The 20,760-nt window shown below is 54.7% G+C and overlaps 1 protein-coding gene across 3 annotated transcripts in view; it reads left to right on the top strand.

The window, feature by feature from the left end:
* Positions 1–20,760, top strand: part of Katnip (katanin interacting protein) — a 163,845-nt gene that overhangs the window by 87,749 nt on the left and 55,336 nt on the right. For all 3 annotated transcript variants that reach the window (XM_047533637.1, XM_047533636.1, XM_047533638.1), the window contains 5 exons: positions 2,119–2,250; positions 16,735–16,907; positions 17,792–17,857; positions 19,015–19,121; positions 20,542–20,644. In XM_047533637.1, the coding sequence (XP_047389593.1) occupies positions 2,119–2,250; positions 16,735–16,907; positions 17,792–17,857; positions 19,015–19,121; positions 20,542–20,644 (581 nt within the window). The remainder of the gene's footprint in view (positions 1–2,118; positions 2,251–16,734; positions 16,908–17,791; positions 17,858–19,014; positions 19,122–20,541; positions 20,645–20,760) is intronic.

The following is a 20,760-nucleotide window of genomic DNA, read 5'->3' as shown; positions in this document are numbered from 1 at the left end:
GGCCCGGGGTCTCTCCTAGGGTCTCCCAAGACCCCAGCTTGGGCCTAGATGCTCAGACTCATCCTAAGCATTTGCCTGAGAGCAGTCAGCGTAACCTAAGAAGGATGCTGCTCATTGCTCATTCATTCCCATCCCACCCCCGTGCAGGGGCAGGACTGGCCCATCCCTCTCCTGTGGCACTCACACCCTAGCAGGGAGGACAGAAGGTAGGCACGTAAACAAACAATAACACCTGCCAACGCTGAGTTCCTGTTAGCATGAGCCAAACGCTATTCTGAGAGTCTTACCTACAGTCCCTCCTTTAATCCCCACCTCAACCCCAAGGAAAATACTGTCATCATACTTGTTTCACAGGAGGGGAAACTGAGGCACAGAGCAGTCATGTAACTTGCCTGAGGTCACACAGTAAGAAGCAGAGCTGGAATCAAAATTCCAACAATCTGAGACTAGAGCCTGAGTTTTTAACTACTAGGCTAAACAAACAGACCAAATAAAGTCATAAAGTAAGAGTTGGCTTTGGGGAGCCAACTACTAACTCTTCATCTCACCTCCAATGATGGGAAACGAATGAGAGGTGGGTGCGGGACTCTGGAAGGCAGAGTTGTTTTTCTAGGACCTGGAAAGGGGAGGGCCTGTTCAAGGGTCAAGTTAGGAAGTCAGGGAGGAGAGACCAAGACCCCTTGGTCTCAAAAGTCATGAAGATTATAAAAAGATGCTGGTGGGGGATGGGCTTGGGGCCACCAGAGCTGGAGTGGTCAGAGACACCTTCTCAGAGGAGATGGTATTGAAGCTGGGACAGATTGATGAGGTGGACCCAGCTCTCCAGGTACAGCACCCAGGAAGCACGTGGCTGGGGGACGCTGAGCTTGGTGTGCCCGAAGACAGGAGAGCTGGACAGAGGAGGCCTGTGGAGGTTCCAGGCCATGTTCCCTGAAGAACCAAGGGGTCTGGGGTTGAGTAACAAAGTCTCAGTGCTTTGGCTCAGGTGATGGCCCAGGTAGACCTACAGGCCACAGCTTCTGGATGTCCACCTTGTGGAGAGGAGGGGACTGGTAGCCAGTGAGTACAGTGGCTAAGGGCTGGACCTGGAGCCAGGCAGGCCTGGTCAAATCCTGATTCCATTGCACAGCCCTGGGACCTGGTCCAGTGACCTGGACCTCGGAGTCCTGCCTATAACAGGGTGTATCAGTTTCCACCTGCTGCTGTAACAAGCCACCACAAACTCAGCGAATGCAAACAGCACAGGTTTAGTATCCTGCAGTGCTGCCGGTCCATAGTGTGACGTGGTCTCACTGGGGCAAGAGCGGGGCCTCCAGGGACCCCGTGTCCAGGCCTCTTCCAGCTCCCAGGCCACACAGCTCCTCAGCTCTGCAGGCCCTGTCTTCACAGCCAGGCGCCAACCTCGCACCACCTGGGCTGCTTCCAGTCGCGCCCACGCCCCTCCCACTTCCCTCTCGTGTGAGTGTGTGTGTGTGTGTGTGTGTGTGTGTGTGTGTGTGTGCACGTGTGCAGCTGATTTGGTGATGCACCTGTGAGGTGGAATGTACTGCTTTAACCGTTGTCACGGTCCACTCAGGGTCATTAGGCTTCAGCATCTGTTACCGTCCACCTCCAGTGTTTCCCACATCCCAAGCTGAAACCTTGTCCCTCACCTGCCTCCTGACTGGCCAGCCCCCTGCCCACGCCCGCTCTCATCCCTTCCACTGCCTCCCCTCCAGCTGTGACCCTGGAGGGCAGCAGACGTGATTCCCTCTATTCCCTCTGAGGTGGCCTTGGCCACACCCCAGCTCCACCCCCACCCCCAAATGCAAGGCCTGGCTCCACTCAACAAAGGTAAGATCCGAGGGGACAGTGCACACTCCAGTCAATGCAGGGTGGCTATCTCGAAATAAAAAATAAAAGGGCTGGGGATGGAGCTCAGCAGCCATTCACTGCTCACATATGAAAGAAAAGGAGAGAGAAAAGTCAGAATTTGGAGCCTGCGCGACCGGCGCTCTTCACTGATTACCAGGTGTGCAGGGCACAGGGCTCCGGGAGGGCTCCCTCGTCCTCCCACACCAGCAGAGCGCCAGGGCGGAATTGCCAGGAGGCACGGGGTCTGACTGTCTCCTCCCGCAGGTCACCGGAGGGAGAGGAACCTGTCTGCCAAGCGGAAGGACAACGCTGAGGTCTTCATTCCCAGCAAACCGGACCTGATCGTGAACCCCCCACCACCCGCCGCGTTCCCAGACCCGGAGAGGGCCTGCTCCAGTAAGAGCTGGGGCCCGAGGGGGAGCCGCTGGGGCTGGCGCGCTCAGGGGGGCACCACAGGGGGAGACTGGCTCCTTCACCCTCCTTGCCAGGGCAGAGCTGACCTTCAGCTGACGTGTTAGTTGGGTTCTCCAGAGAAACTCCCCAGAGTTGGAGAGAGAGAAAGAAACGGAGTGGGTGGGGGGTATGATAAGGAATTTTCTCTTGCAATTTAAGAGACTGGTAAGTCCAGTCTTCAGGGTGGCCTGGCAGGCTGGAGAGCCAGGAGGAGGTCTGGCTGAGGGTCTATCGGCAGGATGGTACCCAGGCTCTGCCGGTTAACCCCTACCAAACCCGAACCCAACTATGTGCAAAGACTACCAATATAAGACAAGACATTGTAGATAACAGTGACAAGGATAAGTGACTCTGTGAAAGACTATGTCAGCCCATGTAACTGAGAAGTCCAAAGATAGGGTGGCCTTCAGGCACAGCTGGATCCAGGCAGTTAAAATAGATCGGCCACCTTCCTCTCTCCCTCACTCAGTCCCTGAGAATGCAAGGCCTGAAGAAGAAAGGAGATTCGGGAGGCCAGAGCCTGCAGGGTGAGATGGGAAAGCCGGGACTCGGCAGCATCCTGGGGCCTGGCTTCTTACGTGGGTGGGGCAGGTTGAGTCTGCACCGCCTGTAAAGCAGACTCAGGCAGCCCAGGCCCCGAGAGCTGGGGTCTGTGTGTGGACAAGCCACACAGGTCTCAGCCCCAGAGGGGGGCTAAGGACTCTGCTCTGTGTTCCGCTTCTGTGGGGATGACCCACAGGTGGACGCTGCATTCCACTGTGGGGACCAGAGGCGGCTCTAGACCCACTCCTGGCCTTCTGGGAAAGGCCCAGCACCTGAAGAGGCCTGTCCCCAGCCTGAGGAAGGGAGAGGTGGGTGGCGACCACGGTCAGCAAGTCCAGTTCCACACCTGACGGGGTCACGGAGGGGTCACATCAGGAAGTCGTTCACGGTGAAACAGTCCATGGGGTCCCAAGTGAGGCAGGCGGTGGGAAGAGGAGGCCGCGTGAGAGACCAGGTGAGGCCGGGCAGGAAAGAGGACCCGGGGGACAAACTGGGGCCCTCCAGGGAGCAGGCACAGTCCCACGGGACCTGAGATGGCTGCTCCAGAGGCCCCTGAGCCCACTCTGCTGCGCCATCTCTGCAGAAGGCAGTCAGTGCCTCTGGCCAGCCGTGCCAGCCCTCATGCCACCTGGGGTGGAGCCCCGCGCCATGGCCAGGGCCCTTCCCAGCTTCCCTCCGGGCTAGTGGGATGTCCTCTGAGGCAACGCACCATGGTGGCTTGTTTCCATATCCGGAAACAGAATGAAGTCAGCGGTTCCACAGCACCCACCTCCCACAGGCTGTGTCCAGTGCCACTTACGTCATCTTGCTTTGATCATCCAGCTGACCCGTGCAATAGGTGCCTCAGTTACCAAGATCATGGTTCAGAGTGAACAGGCACAGAGAGGCTCAGGAGTCTTCCAAGGTCACACAGCCCATGGCTGGTAAGCCAGTATCTGAGGACCTAAGCAACAGAATCCGTGCTCTTGACTACTCTTCTGCACGTGCCCTGTGAATGACTTACCTAGTTTTTGAATAACACCCACATCAGTCTAGTCCTAAGCAGTAACATGCCTGAAATCCAGGTTTGAAAAAAGCTTCCAAGAGATGGGGTTAAAAAAAAAGAAAATCCAGGTTTGAGTCACTTGCTACCTTTTTTCTTATTGCTCACGGACATAAGCATATTACTATTAATAATTTTAAAAAGATAAGCCACATGTCAGCTGAACTCATCTTGCATACTGGATCAGTTTCCAGGACTGCATTAACAAAGTACCACATACCAGCGACTTAAATATCCCATGCTTCCTCCTGAAGCTGGAAGCCAGCTCAGGCACTGATGGACAGGGCCGTCTGCAGAAGGTGCGAGGGAGAGTCCGTCCCAGGTCCCGCCCCCAACTCCCCGCGGTTCTCAGTCTGTGGCACTCAGTTCCTGTCGTCCGTGGCCTTCTCCCTGAGCGCACGTGTGTCTGTGTCCAGCTTCACCAGTGTGACGATGACATCCATCATTCAGAATCAGGACCCTCTCTAGTGAACCCAGGAGCAACATCCCAGCCCTTTTTTTTGAAGATCTATATATATTTTTTAGTTGTAAATGGGCACAATACCTTTATTTAATTAATTAATTTATTTTTATGTGGTGCTGAGGCTCAAACCCAGTGCCTGACATGTGCAAGGCAAGCACTCCACCACTGAGCCACAACCCCAGCCCCAGCCCTTTTATTTTTATTTTGAGGTAGGGTCTTCCTAAGTTGCTGAGGCTGGCCGTGAACTTGTGGCCTTCCTACCTCAGCCTCCCAAGTCACAGGGATTACAGGCATGCACCACCCCACATGGCCTGATGACCTCATCTTAACTTGATCATGTGCAAAGACCCTATTTCCAAATAAGGCCACATTCCCAGAAAAGAGAATTTAACGTCTTTTTAGGAGACACAATCCCACCTGTGATATCTACCTTCTTGTACAGCACTTTGAGAAACAGAGCTTAATTAATTAACAATATTCCTTTCTCCAAAACACTCTCAAATGGTCTAACAAACTACATGAAGTGTTAAGTGTAAAACTTTGAAAATGTGTGAGGACAATGCATTCCAGTTTTATATATGACCATAATGCACTAGTTAAAAAATAAATAGCTGGGCATGGTGGCACACAACTGTGATCCCAGTGACTCAGGAGGCTGAAGCAGAAGGATCGCAAGTTCAAGGCCAGCCTCAGCAATTAGGCAGGGCCTTAAGCTACTTGGCAAGACCCTGTCGCAAAATTAAAAAAGAGAGAGAGAGAGAGAGACTGGGGATGTGGCTCAGTGGTTAGGCACCCCTGGGTTCAGTCCCCTGAATGAATGAATGAGTTAAAGGAAGACCAACAGCGTAGAGAAAGGGGGCCGGGGAGGGAGGAAGGGAAGTGGATAGTACTGGGGATTGAAATGGAGAAAACCATATTCTATGCTTCTACGGATACGTCAGAATGAACCCACTGTTGTGTATAACCACAGCGTGCACCGAAAAAGATCAGTCAAATAAGAAAATAAAAATAGGTGAAGAAATAGGGTGATGAGAAGACAAGAGTAAGAAAAGGAGACGATGCCCGGGGTGGACAAGTGAATGTCCAGGGTAGTCCCACTTGTGGCCAGGAACTTCCTGGCCCCACTGCAGGGAGGCCACACTGTGATAAGAAACCGCATGTCGCTGGGCGCCTCTGATGGACATCCGATTACCTCCTGGGACTTGGTTCTGAGGCGGTTTGTCTGATCTATACTCTTTAAAGAGGATGCTGGGGGAAGCCGTGGAATCCTCATTTTGAGCAGAATTGGAGCTCAGCCTTTATCTCTTAAATATACTCAGCCAGATTCAAAGGGCTCGGTAACTGAGAGGGAAGCTGAAATCCCTGGCTTTGTCCCTGCCCTCCCTGGAAATGGGATTACGGACAGTAGGTTCCAAAGGCAGCAAAACGTGCAGGGCCCAGAGCCCCTCAGGCCCCTCAGACTGAGGATCAGGGGCAGCGTAGATGGCCACTCCTTGCAGAGACATCGTCTCTCAGCAGCCCCAGGAAGCCGCCTCTCCTCTGGTGTGGGAAGGATTGTGACTCCCTGGCCAAGCCCCAGATGAAGCATTTGGCTTTGGTTAGGGTCTGGGTTGTGTGGAAAGTGAGTTTTTAAATGCTGGCATCATGCTGAAATTCCTGGGATGTTCACGCCACTGGAGGCACAAGGAACCTGAGGCACCTGCAGAGAACTGCAAACAGACTCACCCTTCTGCAGGCAGAATCTGGGGGGGCAGCAGCTGCCTTACTGTGTACCTGGGTGGGGCCATCCTTTCTGGAAAAGTCTTCTGGAGGGAGTATTGGGGGTTGAAACCAGGAAGGCTTTAACCAGTAAGCTGCATCCCTGGTTCTTTTTAGTTTTTATTTTGAGCAGGGTCTCTCTTAGTTACTGAGGCTGGCCTCAAATTTATGATCCTCCTGCCTCAGCCTTCCCAGTCACCGAGATTATACATATGCACCACTACACCCAGCCAGCTGTCTTTTTGTGGCATGCAAAGTTAGACTTTTTTATATCTTCCTAGTGAATTAAACATTTTAGCATGACATGTTCTCTCTCTTCACTCTAGTAATGCTTTTTGCCTTAAAATCAGCTTTGTCAGACACAGAGCTACCCCAACTTTCTTCCGGTTACTGTTTATGTGATAGATCTTTTTTCCATTCCTTCAGTTTCCAACTTTCTGCATCTTTATATTAAGGTTTGTCTCTTGTAAGCAGCACGAAATTGGTTTTTATTTTTATCCTCTAACAATCTGTGTGTTTTAATGAGAGTATTTAGTCCATTTACATTTAATGTAATTGCTGATCTATTTGAGTTTAAATCTACTGTCTTATTGTTTACTTTTTATTTGTTCCACTTGTTTTATGTCTTTTTCTCCTTTCTCACCTTCTTTTGAACTGATTGCCTAGTGTTATTCCTTTTTTTTCCTCTCATTAGCTTGTTAGTTATACATCCTTTTATTATCTTTTCAGTCATTACCAAGATTACAGTGCGCAGTCTTGAGTTATTAGAATCTGTTCTAAATTAGTGAGTTTACCGCTTCCCACTCAGAGAAAGGACCTTAGAGCTCCAGCTCGTTTACTCCCCTCCACTGTACGTGGTATTGTCGTGCATTATAATTCAACCTAGGTTTTAAAGCCACTAGACATTATTATTGTCACTGTTATTATTTTATGCAGTCGGAAGTCATTTGGATTTGCCCACATGGTGGTCTTCCTGCACCATTCACTGCGGGTCACCCTTGCGCTCTGTCCGCTGCTCCGAGTCTGTCACAAACCCTTCCCAGCCTCCCAGCCTCCTGGCAGTTCTGCTCCAACGTAGCACCGTAGGGAAGGCCGCCCAGATGTCCGCTCAGCTCTCTGGTTTCTCTCTCCCGCCCGCTCTTGACCCTGCCGTTCTTCACAGCCCCCTTCACTCCTGTGTCATCAGATTCCTTTCTTATCCAACAGATTTCTAAATCATTTGGTCCAAGTTTTCTTTCTTTCTTTTTTGTCATTTTGTTTGTTTGTTTATTTGTTTGGCACTGGGGACTGAACTCGGGTGCTTCAACACTGAGCCACATCCCCAACCCTTTTTACTTTTATTTTGAGACAGGATCTCACTTAGTTGTTTAGGGCCTCACTAAATTGCTGAGGCTGGCCTCAAACTGGCAACCCTCCTGCCTCAGCCTCCCAAGTCACTGGGATTACAGGTGTGCACCACTAGAACCTGCTGGTCCGGGTTTTCTGGTGGTACAAAGGATTTGTTCACATTGGCTGTCCTCCTGTTCCAGAAGTATAGCTTGTTGCCCGTCCTCTCTAAAGAGTTATTTCTCCCGGCCCCTCAGTTGAGTCTGTGTCAGTGAAATGTGCACGTGCTGCAAGTCCACGGTGGGCTTCCTCTCGTTCAGCGTGACTGTTCAATTCTAATGAAAGGGCCTCCTGTCCTGCATCGTTCCAGTCCATCCACAAACCTTCCAAGAAACAAGGGTGGTCTCCTTCCGGAGACCCGGTGGCTGCTGGAGGGTGGACGAGCCTTCGTCTTTCATGCAGAAAGCTGACTGTCCCGGTTGTCAGAGTGTCCCAGGGAAGGGACAGGTCTGAACCCCTTTCCCAGAGCAGCTGCCAGCCACCAAATGAAGGCACACCCTGAGTGTGAGTGATTTAGACAGGCAGGCAACCTGTAGTTAGCGTTCAGTTGGAAGTCTGCCACAGAAAGACAAGCAAGACCCTTGTGTCAGATCCGGGGTCTCATGTTAGTCAGTGTTCATTAACAGAAAGTGACAGACTGACTTAAGTTACAAAGAAAAATCCATTGCTCACCGACCTGGAAAGTCCAGGACTACAGATGTGGCCTCAGGCACGGTGGGATCCAGGTGCTCAGAAAATATCACCAGGAAACTGTTTCTTCATCACTAAACCGTTTTCCTCTAGTGCAGAGGTTCTCAAACTTGAACTTTCATCAGAATCACTTGAAAAAGTCAGTTAAAACATGGATCCTTGGGCCCAAGTTTCAGCTTCTGACTCAGTGGGTCTGAGGTAAAGACTAAGCATTTTAATTTTTAGCAAGATCCCAGGTGACCCTGATGTTGAGGAACCACATCCCGGGTCGTCGTTGGCAGGCACTTCACTTGTGGCCCCGAGGCTCGGGCTTCCTTTGACCTACTTTGCCAGCCTGGGGGGACGAGACTGCCCCTCTCCTAATAATCCCAAGGTGAGTCCAGGCACCAGCTCTGGCCTGAACCAGTCTCCAGCCCCTGTGGTCAAGGAGACTCTTCTAATCATCCTTTTCGCTGTGACTGAATTACCCAACCAGAATAACTGTGGAGGAGGAAAAGTTTATTTAAGGGCTCATAGTTTCAGAGGTCTCAGTTCATAGATAGCAGGCTCCATTCCTAGGGCTCAAGTGAGGCTGAACGTCACGGAGGAAGAATGTGGCAGAGAGAAGCAGCTCACATGGTGATCAGGAAGCAGAGGGAGGGGTCTGCACTCACCGGATACAACTATATACCCCAAAGCCACGCCCCACCTGCCTTCAGTTACCTCTCATTAATCCCTGTCGGGATTGATTCACAGCCCAATCGTTTCTCCTCTGAACCCTCTTGCATTGTCCCACACGTGAGCTTTTGGGGGACACCTCACCTCCAACCATAACAGAGATGTACCTCTCATGACCCAGGCTGGGCCGGAGGTGAGGTCAGGTCAGATCCACCCCAGGCAAGGCCTGCTTCCCCGCAGGGAACCCGGGTGCCGTGAAGGTTCCCGAGCCGGGAAGACAAAAGCGGCAGCTTCGTTTCCTGTCAGAATCAACCCCGGGGTGTTTTTCTAAGGTGGTCTCAGTTGGGACTGTGAGCTTCCTGGCCACCATGGCAAAGAAATCACTGGGTCCACCTGGTAAAAGTCAGACTAGACATCAGCCGCGCCTGGCGTTTGGTTCTTAGAGCAGATGTGCTGTCAATACTTTAAAGGAGGACAGTGTTCAAGGTAGTGGAATCCTCAACTTTTAGAGCCAGGCTGGGGAGCCAAAGGGCCCTCATATCCAAGAGGAATGAGAAGTTATTTAGTCTGGGGGCCTCGGTTGTCTTCCTTGAAAATCATGTGTATTCCTGGGCTCCAGAAGAGACAGCACGGGACTGGGCATAGTTCAGCTAGCATGTGGGAGGCCCTGGGTGCCATCCCAGCACTGTTAAATAATAAACAGACAGACAGACAGACAGATAGATAAATAAAAGCAGTCGGAGGACAGGTGTTAGGGTTACAGGCAGCCCCTGCCATGGAGAGGGCCTAGAACAAGAGCTAGAGACGACAAGAAAACAGCTTTGATGGGCCAGGGATGTCCACCGACCATTACCCTGAAATGTACTGGCTTCGAGCCGCAACCCTTTTATGACCGTGAAGTGCCTGCAGCCGGCGGGCTTCCGTAGTGCGCCAGCGGGTGCCGGGCTGGGTGGACCCACGCAGCCTCCTCTCGCCTGCGGGTCTGGCAGCTCGTTTGGCCTGAGGACCTCAGCAGGGACAGCTCATCTCTGCTCTGCGTGGACGGTCCCAGGGCAGCAATGGAGGACAAGCCCCAGGGGTGAGTGCTTTTGTCCTCTGCTTGGTCCTGATCACTAATGTCCTGTTAGCCAAAGAGTCAGCAGGCCGAACCCAGCCCGAGGAGTAGTGTCCCTGTCTTGGTAGGAAGTGCTGGAAAGTCCCATTGCAGCGTGGCCAGCGGGCAGGGGTGGAAGGAGAAGGAGGCCACTCGTTGCCCAGCACCGACTCCGCTGTGAGGAGTGGGGCGCCCACCGGTGGGTCAGGTCACGTCCCAAGGTGCGGCCTCCCTGCCCCCCTCCCTGTGCATCCCGAGGTGAGCGCGGCATCACCCGACACCGCCAGGCCCGCAGCTGTCGCCCTGGACTTCCCGCCACGCAGAATGCTGGCTTCCTAGCCGACCAGGCACCGGACGGCAGGGAGTGAGGGCACACTCGGGAAGCCGGGCACTGTGCCCTGTCTACGGCAGGCACCTCCGCCCCGCCCTGGCTGCGTTACCTCCGTGGGATGCCGGTTCAGCCGGGCCAGGCTTCCCAAGAGAGGCAGGGGTCCTGATTTTCAGGTGGATTTGTTTCTTTTTAAAACACAAGCAAACAAACAAACTTGGCATCTATTTCCTTTTTGGTCCTGGGGATTGAACTCAGGGGCACCTAACCACTGAGCCACGTCCCCAGGGCCTCCCTAAGTTGCTGAGGCTGGCTTTGAACTCACCATCCTCCTGTCTCAGGCTCCCAGCTCTGGGATTACAGGTGTGCACCCCACACCTGGCTCCATTTCCAATTAAAAAAACACAATAGAAGGCCAGGCCCGATGGTGCACGCCTGTCATCCCAGAGCTCGGGAGACTGAGGCAGGAGGCCACAACGGAGGCAGCCTGGGCAGCTCAGGGAGACCCCGTTCCAAAATGAAAGGGCCGGGGAAGTAGCTCAGGGGAGGCACCTCTGGATCCCGGTACCAGTAAACAAGTAAACAAAATGAGTCGCCCAGCGTGTCTGAAGGCGGGTTTCTGCCAGGGCCCCTTGTTTGTGACCCCTCCAGAAGAGCCTCCTTCTCAGGTTTAACATTTGCTATTTCAGGGGCTCCCCCATGACCTCCAGGGTCCCTTGCATGCGGTAAAAGATGATTTTGTGGAGACTGAATTTGAGCTTTGAGTCACAGCTGGCCTAGGGAGCAGGTCGCCTGTCTTGAGAGCTGGCAGGCTGCCTGTGGCCTCCCCTCTTCGCGTTCCTGGTAAATCTCAAGTCTCCCAGAGTGACGGAGTGACGGCTTTTGCTTCTCTGCAAGAGAGAAGAGAGGCAGGCGCCAGGGAGGCGAGGAGGTGGAGTTATGGGAAGAGGGAAAGTTCTCGACCAGAAGAGAGCAGTTTGGGATAAATTAAAATGTGCAATTTGGCTTCTGCTGGAGGCTCAAATTTACTGTGTGAATAAATCCTCCATTCTCTGGATCTATGGCGAGAATCAATCCCCGCCACGTGGCGTTCAGGCCAGCGTTCACCCCAGTGAGCGATGAGACCGTCAAAAAGAGTTAGAAGGCGGTCACCCGGGCGCCGCGGGAGGGTGTGCGGGAAGCGCCAGCCGCCTGGCAGAGTGTGGCTTGAGCTCAGCACCCAGGCCAAGGCTTCTGGGCAGCCAGCAGCGGGGAGGCGCTGGGCGGGCCCCGGGGTGGACCTTCACTTGGAGAAAGGATGATCTAGCTTTTAAACATGTCGTCTGAGCATCACGGACTCAAGGGCACGGGCAGTACCGATGATCGTGTCACTGGAGAGGTGTCCCCACGTGGAAGGCGCCGGGGCGCCCGGGTCCCCGGAAGGAAGTGCCTCCCAGCCCACAGTGGGACCGCAGTTCCAGCCAGCGCGGACGGCTGACCGCCAGGGGAAGCGCCTTGGCCGAGCTGGCAGTAGAAAGCTAGGCGTGGCCACACAGCCCTCCTGGGACCACTTCTGTCTGCATTCTGGGTGGGAGATGGACAGGAGCCTCTCGGTCCTGCTTTCCCGGCGCCGGCTGGGCCTCTGCACAGGGAAGGCTGGTGCTGGCCTTGCCGAGCTTTGCGCACGCGCTGCCCCCTGCCTACAGCAGCCTCTGCAGCACCTGCGGGCGGCTGGGCGCTCCTGCTGGCTCCGCTGCAGACGTAGGATGCTCTTCAGTCATGGCCGCACAGCCTCAGGTTTACCACCTCTGGGACTGAAGTCATCTCCCAGCCCTGCATTTGGCAAAGTCGTAATGCCAGATGCCAGGGATGTGACGGTGAGCACGATGGGTGGGACTTCACGAAGTGCTTTGGCCTGTAGGCCTGGTGGGCTTCACGGCCCCACGAGAACTGAGCCACAAACCCCCACCTGGCCGCCAGCCATTCTTGCCCCGCTTCCCCATTCCCCGCATGCCGAGCTCCGCAGCCGCAGGGCCTTGGCACCCGCTGTCCTCTTGGCATGGAACAGCATCCCCACGGGTGGCTTACGGGCCGCTGCCACCCGGTCTCCACTCGAGTGTCCTCCTCCCTGACCACGCAGCTCCCATGAGGGATGCCGCCCGCCCATCATCTCTAGCCCTTGACCCTGACGGACTCTCTGCCTTTGCTCCGTGACTGTGAGGTCCGTGTACCTGGGCCACCTCTGTCACCTACACCCAGGGCAGTGCTCCCTCACCCAGGAAGTGCAGGGTGGGGTGCGGATGGAGAGCCTGGGCATTACGTGCCTTTGTCTTTCCGGGACCTGCTTCTGTCTGAGCCGCTCTCGGGCCAAGATGAGTCTGTACTTCAGGACGCTTCAGGGCCTCGGCTGCTTTCCCGCCTCTTGTCCCGCCATCCCTTCCCCACTGAGGGCGGAAGGTCCCGCGTGGTCCTCACCGCCCTGACCGCCCGTCCAGGCGTCCCTCACAGTGAAGCTCCCACACAGATTTCAAAGCCTAGCTTTTCTCAGGAAAACGGGAAGCATTTGCCCACGGGAGGAGCGCGGGGCTGCCTGCGCGGTGGCTGGAGTGGAGGTGGCGCTGTGTTCAGGGCCTGCGGCGCTGCTTCAGGTCCCAGGCGCGATTGTGCCCCACACCCTCCCCTGGGTGCTGGGAGGGGGGCCCGGCCGCTCAGCTCTCCAGAAGAGCCCCGCCCCCGTGACACCGGCACCCCGCTGTCCTGGGAGCCAGCCCTGGACATGCCTCTGTGTGTCCTGCCCTGGGAACAGATGCCACCGGTGCCTTGGCCAATGCCACGCGGTTTTTATGCTTGACGTACAGCGTTTGCACTTATTTACGGGGTACGGCGTGACCATTCGATACGGTACGGAATGCATCACCATCAAATCAGGGTGACGAGCGTTGCTCTGTCTATATTTAGAAATACACCTCTGTTTTTGCATCTGTATTTTCCTTCCTGTGTGTTGGGATCCTCAGGGTTTCCTCTAGTGCTGGAACGTGTAATAGGGTGTTGTCGGCTGGAGCCACCCGCTGCGCTAGGGACACCAGCGCTAGCTCCCCCTCGCTGGATTTTGGTCCCCATTACCTGACCTCTCTGCCCCATCCCTAGCCCATTCCTAGCCTCTAGTGACTTCTAGTGACCTCTAGTGACCTCTAGTCCAGTCTCTACTTCTGCGGGACCAACCTTTTAGTCTCCACAAGAGAGTAAGGACAGGTGGCCTTGCTTTATGCGCCTGGCCTGTGTCACTTGACATAATGTCCTCCAGTTCCATCCACGTTGCCACAAATGACAGGATTTTGTCCTTTTTATTGCTGAATGATATTCTGCTGTGTAGACACACATTGTTTTCAATCTGTCCATCCGTCAGTGGACACCGGAGGCAACTCAGTGTCCTGGCTGGTGTGACCAGTGCTGCAGTAAACGGCGTGCAGGGGTCCCTGTGACGTGGTGGTCTCACGGCCTCTGGGTGTACCCGGGAGTGGCCGGTGGGTTATGTGCTAGTTGTAGTTCCAGGTTTCTAAGGAACCTCGACGCCGTTCTCCCCGAGGGCCCTGCTAGCTCACGTCCCGCCCACGGTGTGTGTGGACCCCCTTCCCCAGTCTGCTGGCATCTCCTCTTTCCTTGTCACTTTTTAAAAAATTTTTATTGTAAGCAAATGGGACACGTTGTTTCTGTTTGTACATGGAGTAACGGCACACCATCTGTGTAATCATACATTCACACAGGGTAATGGTGTTTGATTCATTCTGTTATTTTTTCCTTCCCCCCACTCCTCCCACCCCTCTTTTCCCTCTATACAGTCCCTCCTTCCTCCATTCTTGCCCCCCTCCCACCCCCCATTATGTGTCATCATGCGCTTATCAGTGAGATCATTCGTCCTTTGGATTTTTGAGATTGGCTTATCTCACTTAGCATGATATTCTCCAATTTCATCCATTTACCTGCAAATGCCATAATTTTATTATTCTTTATAGCTGAGTAATATTCCATTGTATATGTATACCACAGTTTCTTTATCCATTCATCAATTGAAGGACATCTAGGTTGGCTCCACAATCTGGCTATTGTGAATTGAGCAGCTATGAACATTGATGTGGCTGCATCTCTGTAGTATGCTGATTTTAAGTCCTTTGGGTATCTGTGTCACTTTTGATAATAGCCGTTTACAGGGGTGATGGGAGAGATCATTGTGGGTGTTTTTGTTTTTGTTATTTTGGTACCAGGGATTGAACTCAGGGGCCCTCAACCACTGAGCCACATCCCCAGCCCTATTTTGTATTTTATTTAGAGACAGGGTCTCACTGAGTTGCTTAGGGCCTCACTTCTGCAGAGGCTGGCTTTGAACTCGAGATCCTCCTGCCTCAGCCTCCCGAGCCACTGGGATTATGGGTGTGCGCCACCGCACCTACTTCATTGTGCCTTTCCTTGATGATTGGTGATGTTGAACATTTTTTCATGCATTTTTTTGGCAGTTGGTATGTTTTCTTTTGAGAAACATTGATAATGTCTTTTACTATTTTTTAATCAGATTTTTTTCCCTGTGGTTCGAGTTGCTTTTTATATCCTGGATATGAATCCCAGGCTGGATGGATAGTTTGCAAATATTTCCTCCTGTTCTTCAGGTCGTCTCTCAACAGTTGATGGTTTCCTTTTCTGTGCGGAAGCTTCTTGGTTGATATGAGCCCCTTGTTGAGTTTTGCTTGGATTGCCTGGGCCTTTGGGGTCTTATCCAAAATGTCTTCCCCCATACCAGTGTCTTAAAGTGTTTCCCCTGTTTTCTTCCAGTGGTTTCACAGTTTCAGGTCTTTCATGAGATCCTGATCCGCTTGGAGGTGATTTTTTTATCTGGTGAGAGGTAGAGTCTAATTTCTTTTTCTGCCTAAGCGCATGCGGTTTTCCCAGCACGATTTACTGAAGAGACGTGCTTCCTCCAGTATGCGTTCCTGGCACCTTTGACAAAGGTGGGTGGGCTGTAAGAGCACGGTGTAACTTCTGGACTTCCTACTCTGCTCCGTTGGTCTGCGTTGGGTTCTTATGCTGGTTCCACGCTGCTTCCGTGGCCTTTGCGTGATGCTCGGGAGTCGGGTATGGTGGGGCCTCCAGCCTCGCTCTTTAGCTCAGGATTGAGGATTGGCTATTTGGGGTCTTTTGTTGTTCTATATGAATTTTTTTCCTACTTCTTGAAGAATGCCTTTTTTTTTTTTTTGGTACCAGGGGCTCTAAACCACTGACCACATCCCACCCTTTTTATTTTTGGTTTAAGACAGGGTCTCACTAAATCCCTCAGGGCCTTGCTAAGTTGCTAAGTGGCTTTGAACTTGCTGCCCTCCTACCCCAGCCTCCCAAGCCACTGGGATTACAGACATGTGCCGCTGGGCCCAGCTGCCATGGGAGTTCAGTGGGGCCTGCACGAGTCTGAATACTGGGGCAGCACGGCTGTCTCAGCAGTGCTAATTCTTTAATCCAGTGAGCGCCCGGTGTCACTCTCTTTTTTTTTTTAAGTTTCTTTAGTTGCAGATGGACACGATACCTTTGTTTTATTCATTTATTTTTATGTGGTTCTGAGGATCGAACCCAGGGCCTCACAGGTGTAAGGCATGTGCTCCAACCACTGAGCCTTAGCACGGCCCCAACGCCGTTCTTGACCTTGCTGCTTGGACCCTCCCTCAGATCAGCATCCTAAGGAGGGCCTAGCAGGGGGTCAAGTGCTTCAACAGGAGCTTTACTCAGCAGCAGCCAGCATGCTAAATCGGGGCACCGAGATGGTGCGTCTTAGCACGCTTTGTACCAGGTCAAATACACACGGTCATCCCTGGTGTCCAGGGGCTGATCCCAGGACGTGTCCCCATCGCGTTAAGCCTTGTACGTCATCTAGAGGTGATTTAAAGTACACAGGAGGGTGTGTAGAGTTATATGCACATACCACATCCTTTTCTGCAATGAACTTGCACATTCTCAGATTTTCATATATATATGGACATTTTTTCAAATTTGCTTGGTTATGAATTTATTTTTTTTAACCATTTGGGTTGCCGGTGCACATCATTCCGCTGTGCCCCTGAACACTGCAGTGTGTATCTGCTGAGAACAAGGGTGTTCGTGTCACATTGCCACGGCCTGCTTAGGAAATGCAGGATAGTTAGCATTCACACAGTACTGTTACCTGTGCCACCCACTGGATTTCTCCACCTGCCACAAGAACATTCTTCACAGCAGTTTTCCTTCCCACCCAGACCCAGACCAGGGCCACGACCTCACCTGCTTGCTTGTCTGCCTCGCTCCTTTGATGAGCAACGTTCTCCTGGCTGGCTTTGTCTCTCTCGACCTTGACATTTCTGGAGAGGACCAGCCAGTCAATTTCATAGAATCTTCCTCAACTGGGTCTCATAGATTTCGAGCTGTACCCCAAGAACACAATCCAAAGGAGCATCCTTTGTTTTCTTCTCCAGGGCCTGGAAGCAGGCGAGAGAGACCCCTTTCAGCAACCCGCAAACCCGTGTGCACGACTGAGGACCCAGCGGAAGACGCCTGGGCGGTGCTGCGAGCCATCCAGGTGGAGAACGCTGCCCTGCAGAGGGCCATCCTCAGCAGAAAGGCTGAGCCCCAGGCCAGCCCACCGCAGGTGCGCGAGGAGGCCAGAGAAGGGCAGAGGACACGGGGGTGCAGGGACCAGACAGGCGGGCCACAGCTGGGTGAGCCCGTGGGGAGGGGAGGCGTGTGGGCTTCCCTGCCCTCGGCTGCACCCGGACTTCCCCTGTCCGTGGACAGGCACTCACTGCCCTGCCTACTTATGGCAGCTCTGCTGTCCACCTCTGAAAGCCCTGGCGGGTGCAGATCTGCCTCCCGGTGTGGCTGATTCCCTTGCCAACTCTGGCTCCCTGGGACCAGGGTTGCAAACAGCCGGGTCAGTGGAAGAATGGCGTCCGCAGCAAGCTCTGGCTCTCTGAAGACCTTGGTCCCCAGAGCGTGAGCCCCATGGCTCCCTGAGGTCCTCCCCGGCCTGGCCCCTTGCCCGTGAGCCTCTCTGGCCCGCAGGCATTGACTCTGCACCTGCTGCCTCTGGCTGTGGGCAGCTAACAGGAAGGCCGGTGGGGCGGGGCAGGGCCTCGGGGCTGCGGGAGGCCTCGGCGGTCCTCAGGTGCCCATCCTCGCCCCCAGCCTGGTCTCTGTCTCCCCCATCGAGACCCTCTCCTTAGCATGTCCCACTTGATGCCCACGGCAACCCCAGACAGGCAGGGCCAGCCGTGAGCCCTGGTCTGCAGATGTGGCCACTGGCCTGCAGAAGCAGGTGGCCTGCTCGGCTCCTGTCTTTGCAGTGGCCCAGGCCTGCCTGGCTTTCCCATCACCACTTGCTCCCTGGGCTGCCCTCAGGCCTTTAGGTGACACCCATTGTCTCTTCCCGGGGCTCTGGCCCCCCACTGCGCCTGTGGGATCTGGAGGCCTCTGTCCCCTGCCCTCTTCTGTGAGGGAGGCGTGCCTGGTAATGACTCCTCACCATCTTTCCAGGATGCTGAGGGGCCACCAGCCAAACCATGGAGCAGTCTGCTGCCGGCCAAGGACGAGGCCTCTGAGGTCAGCAGAGGGCCGAGCTGAACCCCTTGCGTGCGCACGCCCCGGGGTCTGCAGGGAGGGCCTCCACGCTCTGCCCATTTCACAGTTGGGGGTCTGGGGCTGGAGGGATGGATCCAGGGTTCCAAGTGGAAGCCAGAATTCCCAGCCCGCTGGCTCGGAGTCCCTCGTGTATTTCCACTTCCTGTGGGACAACATGAAAGTGGATCTTGGTGGTGGGAATAAGTACGTTATATCTGTATAGAGAGAGGTGGGCCTCTAGGTCAACGAGGCCTGGGCAGCAAAGCGCCAGGGACCTCTGAGCGAGCACAGCTCCGTGGGTGTGCTCAGAGCAGGGGAGGCTCCAGGGAGGCCCGGGCCGTCCCAGCTTCGGGCACGGCAGGTGCAGCTCCAGGCCAACAGGGTGACTTCAGAGAGACGGCAGTCCGAGCTGCTAGTGTGGTGGCCGCCTCTGACGGGTGGTGCCCAGGAGGACCCTTGGAAGACGGTGCCATTCGAGCCTGTGCGAAGGAGCCTGCATCAGGAACCGCACCCCGGGAGGAGGAGGGACGGCTCTGGGTGGGAGGGAGCCCCTCTCATCAGGGAACAGGAAGGAGGAACAGAGGAGCCGGGGGGAGGGCGCCAGGGGCTGGCAGCACCCCGGAGCGCCAGAGGGGACTTCCTTGTTCCTACTTGTCCAGGTCGATACTGGTCATCTTGAACTGTCACCAGCAGGTGTCCTGACAGGGCTGTGACCTGCCCACCCGGGTCCAGGGTTTCTAGATGACTGACACCTGATCCGCAGAGTCACCTGCAGACAGACAGCAGGCTCATTTCCAGCTAGGTGGTCGATAAAAAGAAGAGCAGACACTTGGGGCTCCAGGGAAAGGGCCCCATGACCCCCTGGCCTCTCTGGGAGCTGGACTGGGAGGGGTTCCGCTGAGACAGAAAGTTCCTGAGCAAGGAGGTTTTCAGCAGCTCACTGAAGCGGGGCCCAGGAACCCCCGTCCGACGGCGCCGGGCCCGTGTGGCCAGCCCCAGGCCTGCCTGTCACTCTGCCGGCCTGCCCTGTCCCCCCAGGCAGAGGGCCTGAGAGGCATGTGCCCTTGAAGGTGGGCCCGTGGCGTCTCGGCCAGGAGCAGCGTTGCTTGGGCCTCTTACCTGAGCGTTTCCCTCCTCAGCTGCCTCCCAAGGCCCTGGTGACCACCAGCCCTGAGCCGCCCAGGACAGCAGGGGGAGCCAGAGCCGTCAGCCACGCCATCGACAGGATCGGCCTCTGGGGGTGCAGGTACAGGGGCACCCCGAACCCAACCAGAGTCCCACGGCAGGGAGCCGCAGGACTCATGACCCAGTGTCCTTGCCAGCCCTGCGCCGTTTTAAAGTGCTACTTTAGACTGTGCCCTCCTCCCTCGCCTGTCCAGCCCAAAGCCCAACGCTGGCTTGATTTCTCAGGCAAGTGCCTCGGGCCGGTTCAGTCTGGTCCCCACCTGTGTAAAACAGCCTTCTCAAGGTTTCCGCTGACCTGGGGGCAAAGGTGGCCCAAAGCAATGACCTCTGAAACTCCTTTTTCCTGTTCCAGTTTGTTCAGACATAGCATTCTGGCCCTTATCTTGTAGCATCAGATTCTGAAATTGTCATGTTTTGTTATCAAAACAAAGACTTCCCTCTAGTCTTCAGGGAAAAGGGCTCTTCAGGAAGATGCACCAGCTGGGGCCCATCATTTCACACATGCCTTGCACGTGGGCACACCTCCAGGGCTGCCTTGTAGGGTTGTGCATGTTGCAGACTGCACAAATGCCTGGCTGAGGGGTGAGAGGGTGCCGAAATCCTGCCTGCATGCTGGTCACTACGCAGCCCTGACCTGAGACTGCATCAGTACAGAAAGGGACGGAGGTGGAATTTATTAGCAAATCTGTGTGCCCTCCAGGTCTGCGTACACCCAGAGGGAGCTCCTATTTATAACTTGTCAAAAAACTGAATAGGCTTAAGGCGGAGCTGTCCCTTCATCCAAGATCTGCAGACCCCAGATGGAAACCCTGGCTGTGCTCTGTGGAGGTCATAAATAAGGCCCGGCCCGCGAGGCTGGCGCTCCCCTGACAGTTTTATGGACGGCTGCACACACGTCTCAAGACCCTCCTCGCTTCCTGGGGTTGGGGGTGCTCAGCCTTCAACAGCGCAGGTGGGGAGTGGCCACGGCCTCCTCTGCTGGGTCTGGAACACCTTTGTCCCCCGAGACCAGAGACAGTCTCTGTAAAGGGCTGGCCAGGAAGTCTGTGGAGCTGGCAGGTTCTGGCTCTGTGTTGCTTCTTTGCTTTAACAACACTTTAAAAGCCTAAGAGCCTCCCGCAGCCACCGGGTCAGACAAAACAGGCCTGGGGCTGGGTTCGACCCACAGACCTGAGTTCCACTGAGCCCTGCTCTTGACTCTAAGCAAGCTCCCCGTCAGCTCAGGAGGCTCGCTGGCCGCCTGGCTCCAAGCAGCGTCTCTCCAGCTGGGCTCTGAGTTCGTCACTAATTGTACAGCTGTTTACAAAGGGAGAGACGGGGCCTGCCTGCGTGGGCCTTGGAGCTGGACGCAGGGCGCAGACCTGCTTTTCAAAGCCCTGCTCTTCCCCGAGGTGGACGAGTCAGTGTGGTCCCTTTGATGGGATGTTCTCTTTTGTGTCTCTTTGTTACTGCCTGTTTGCCAAAACCAAATCCCATTTCAGACAACAGCAGAAGCTTCTGAAAGTCCTGCAGGCCATCGAGAGTGACTCCGCCCACTTCAGCGGGATGGTTGTTTCCAGCAAGGAGCAGGACCTGGACCCAGAGGTGAGAGTCTGGGCTTCCGGGAGAGCAGAGGAGTTCACCGTGCTCCCGAAGGCAGGGGTGGAAGGACGGGGCACACTCATTCCTGGTCCGCAGGATTCCTCTGCTGGTGGCCAGTC

Source organism: Sciurus carolinensis, chromosome 18, assembly GCF_902686445.1.
Source record: "Sciurus carolinensis chromosome 18, mSciCar1.2, whole genome shotgun sequence".
Lineage (NCBI taxonomy): Eukaryota > Metazoa > Chordata > Mammalia > Rodentia > Sciuridae > Sciurus > Sciurus carolinensis.
Note: the sequence above shows the minus strand (reverse complement) of the source record. Positions and strands in the feature narration are given on the sequence as shown.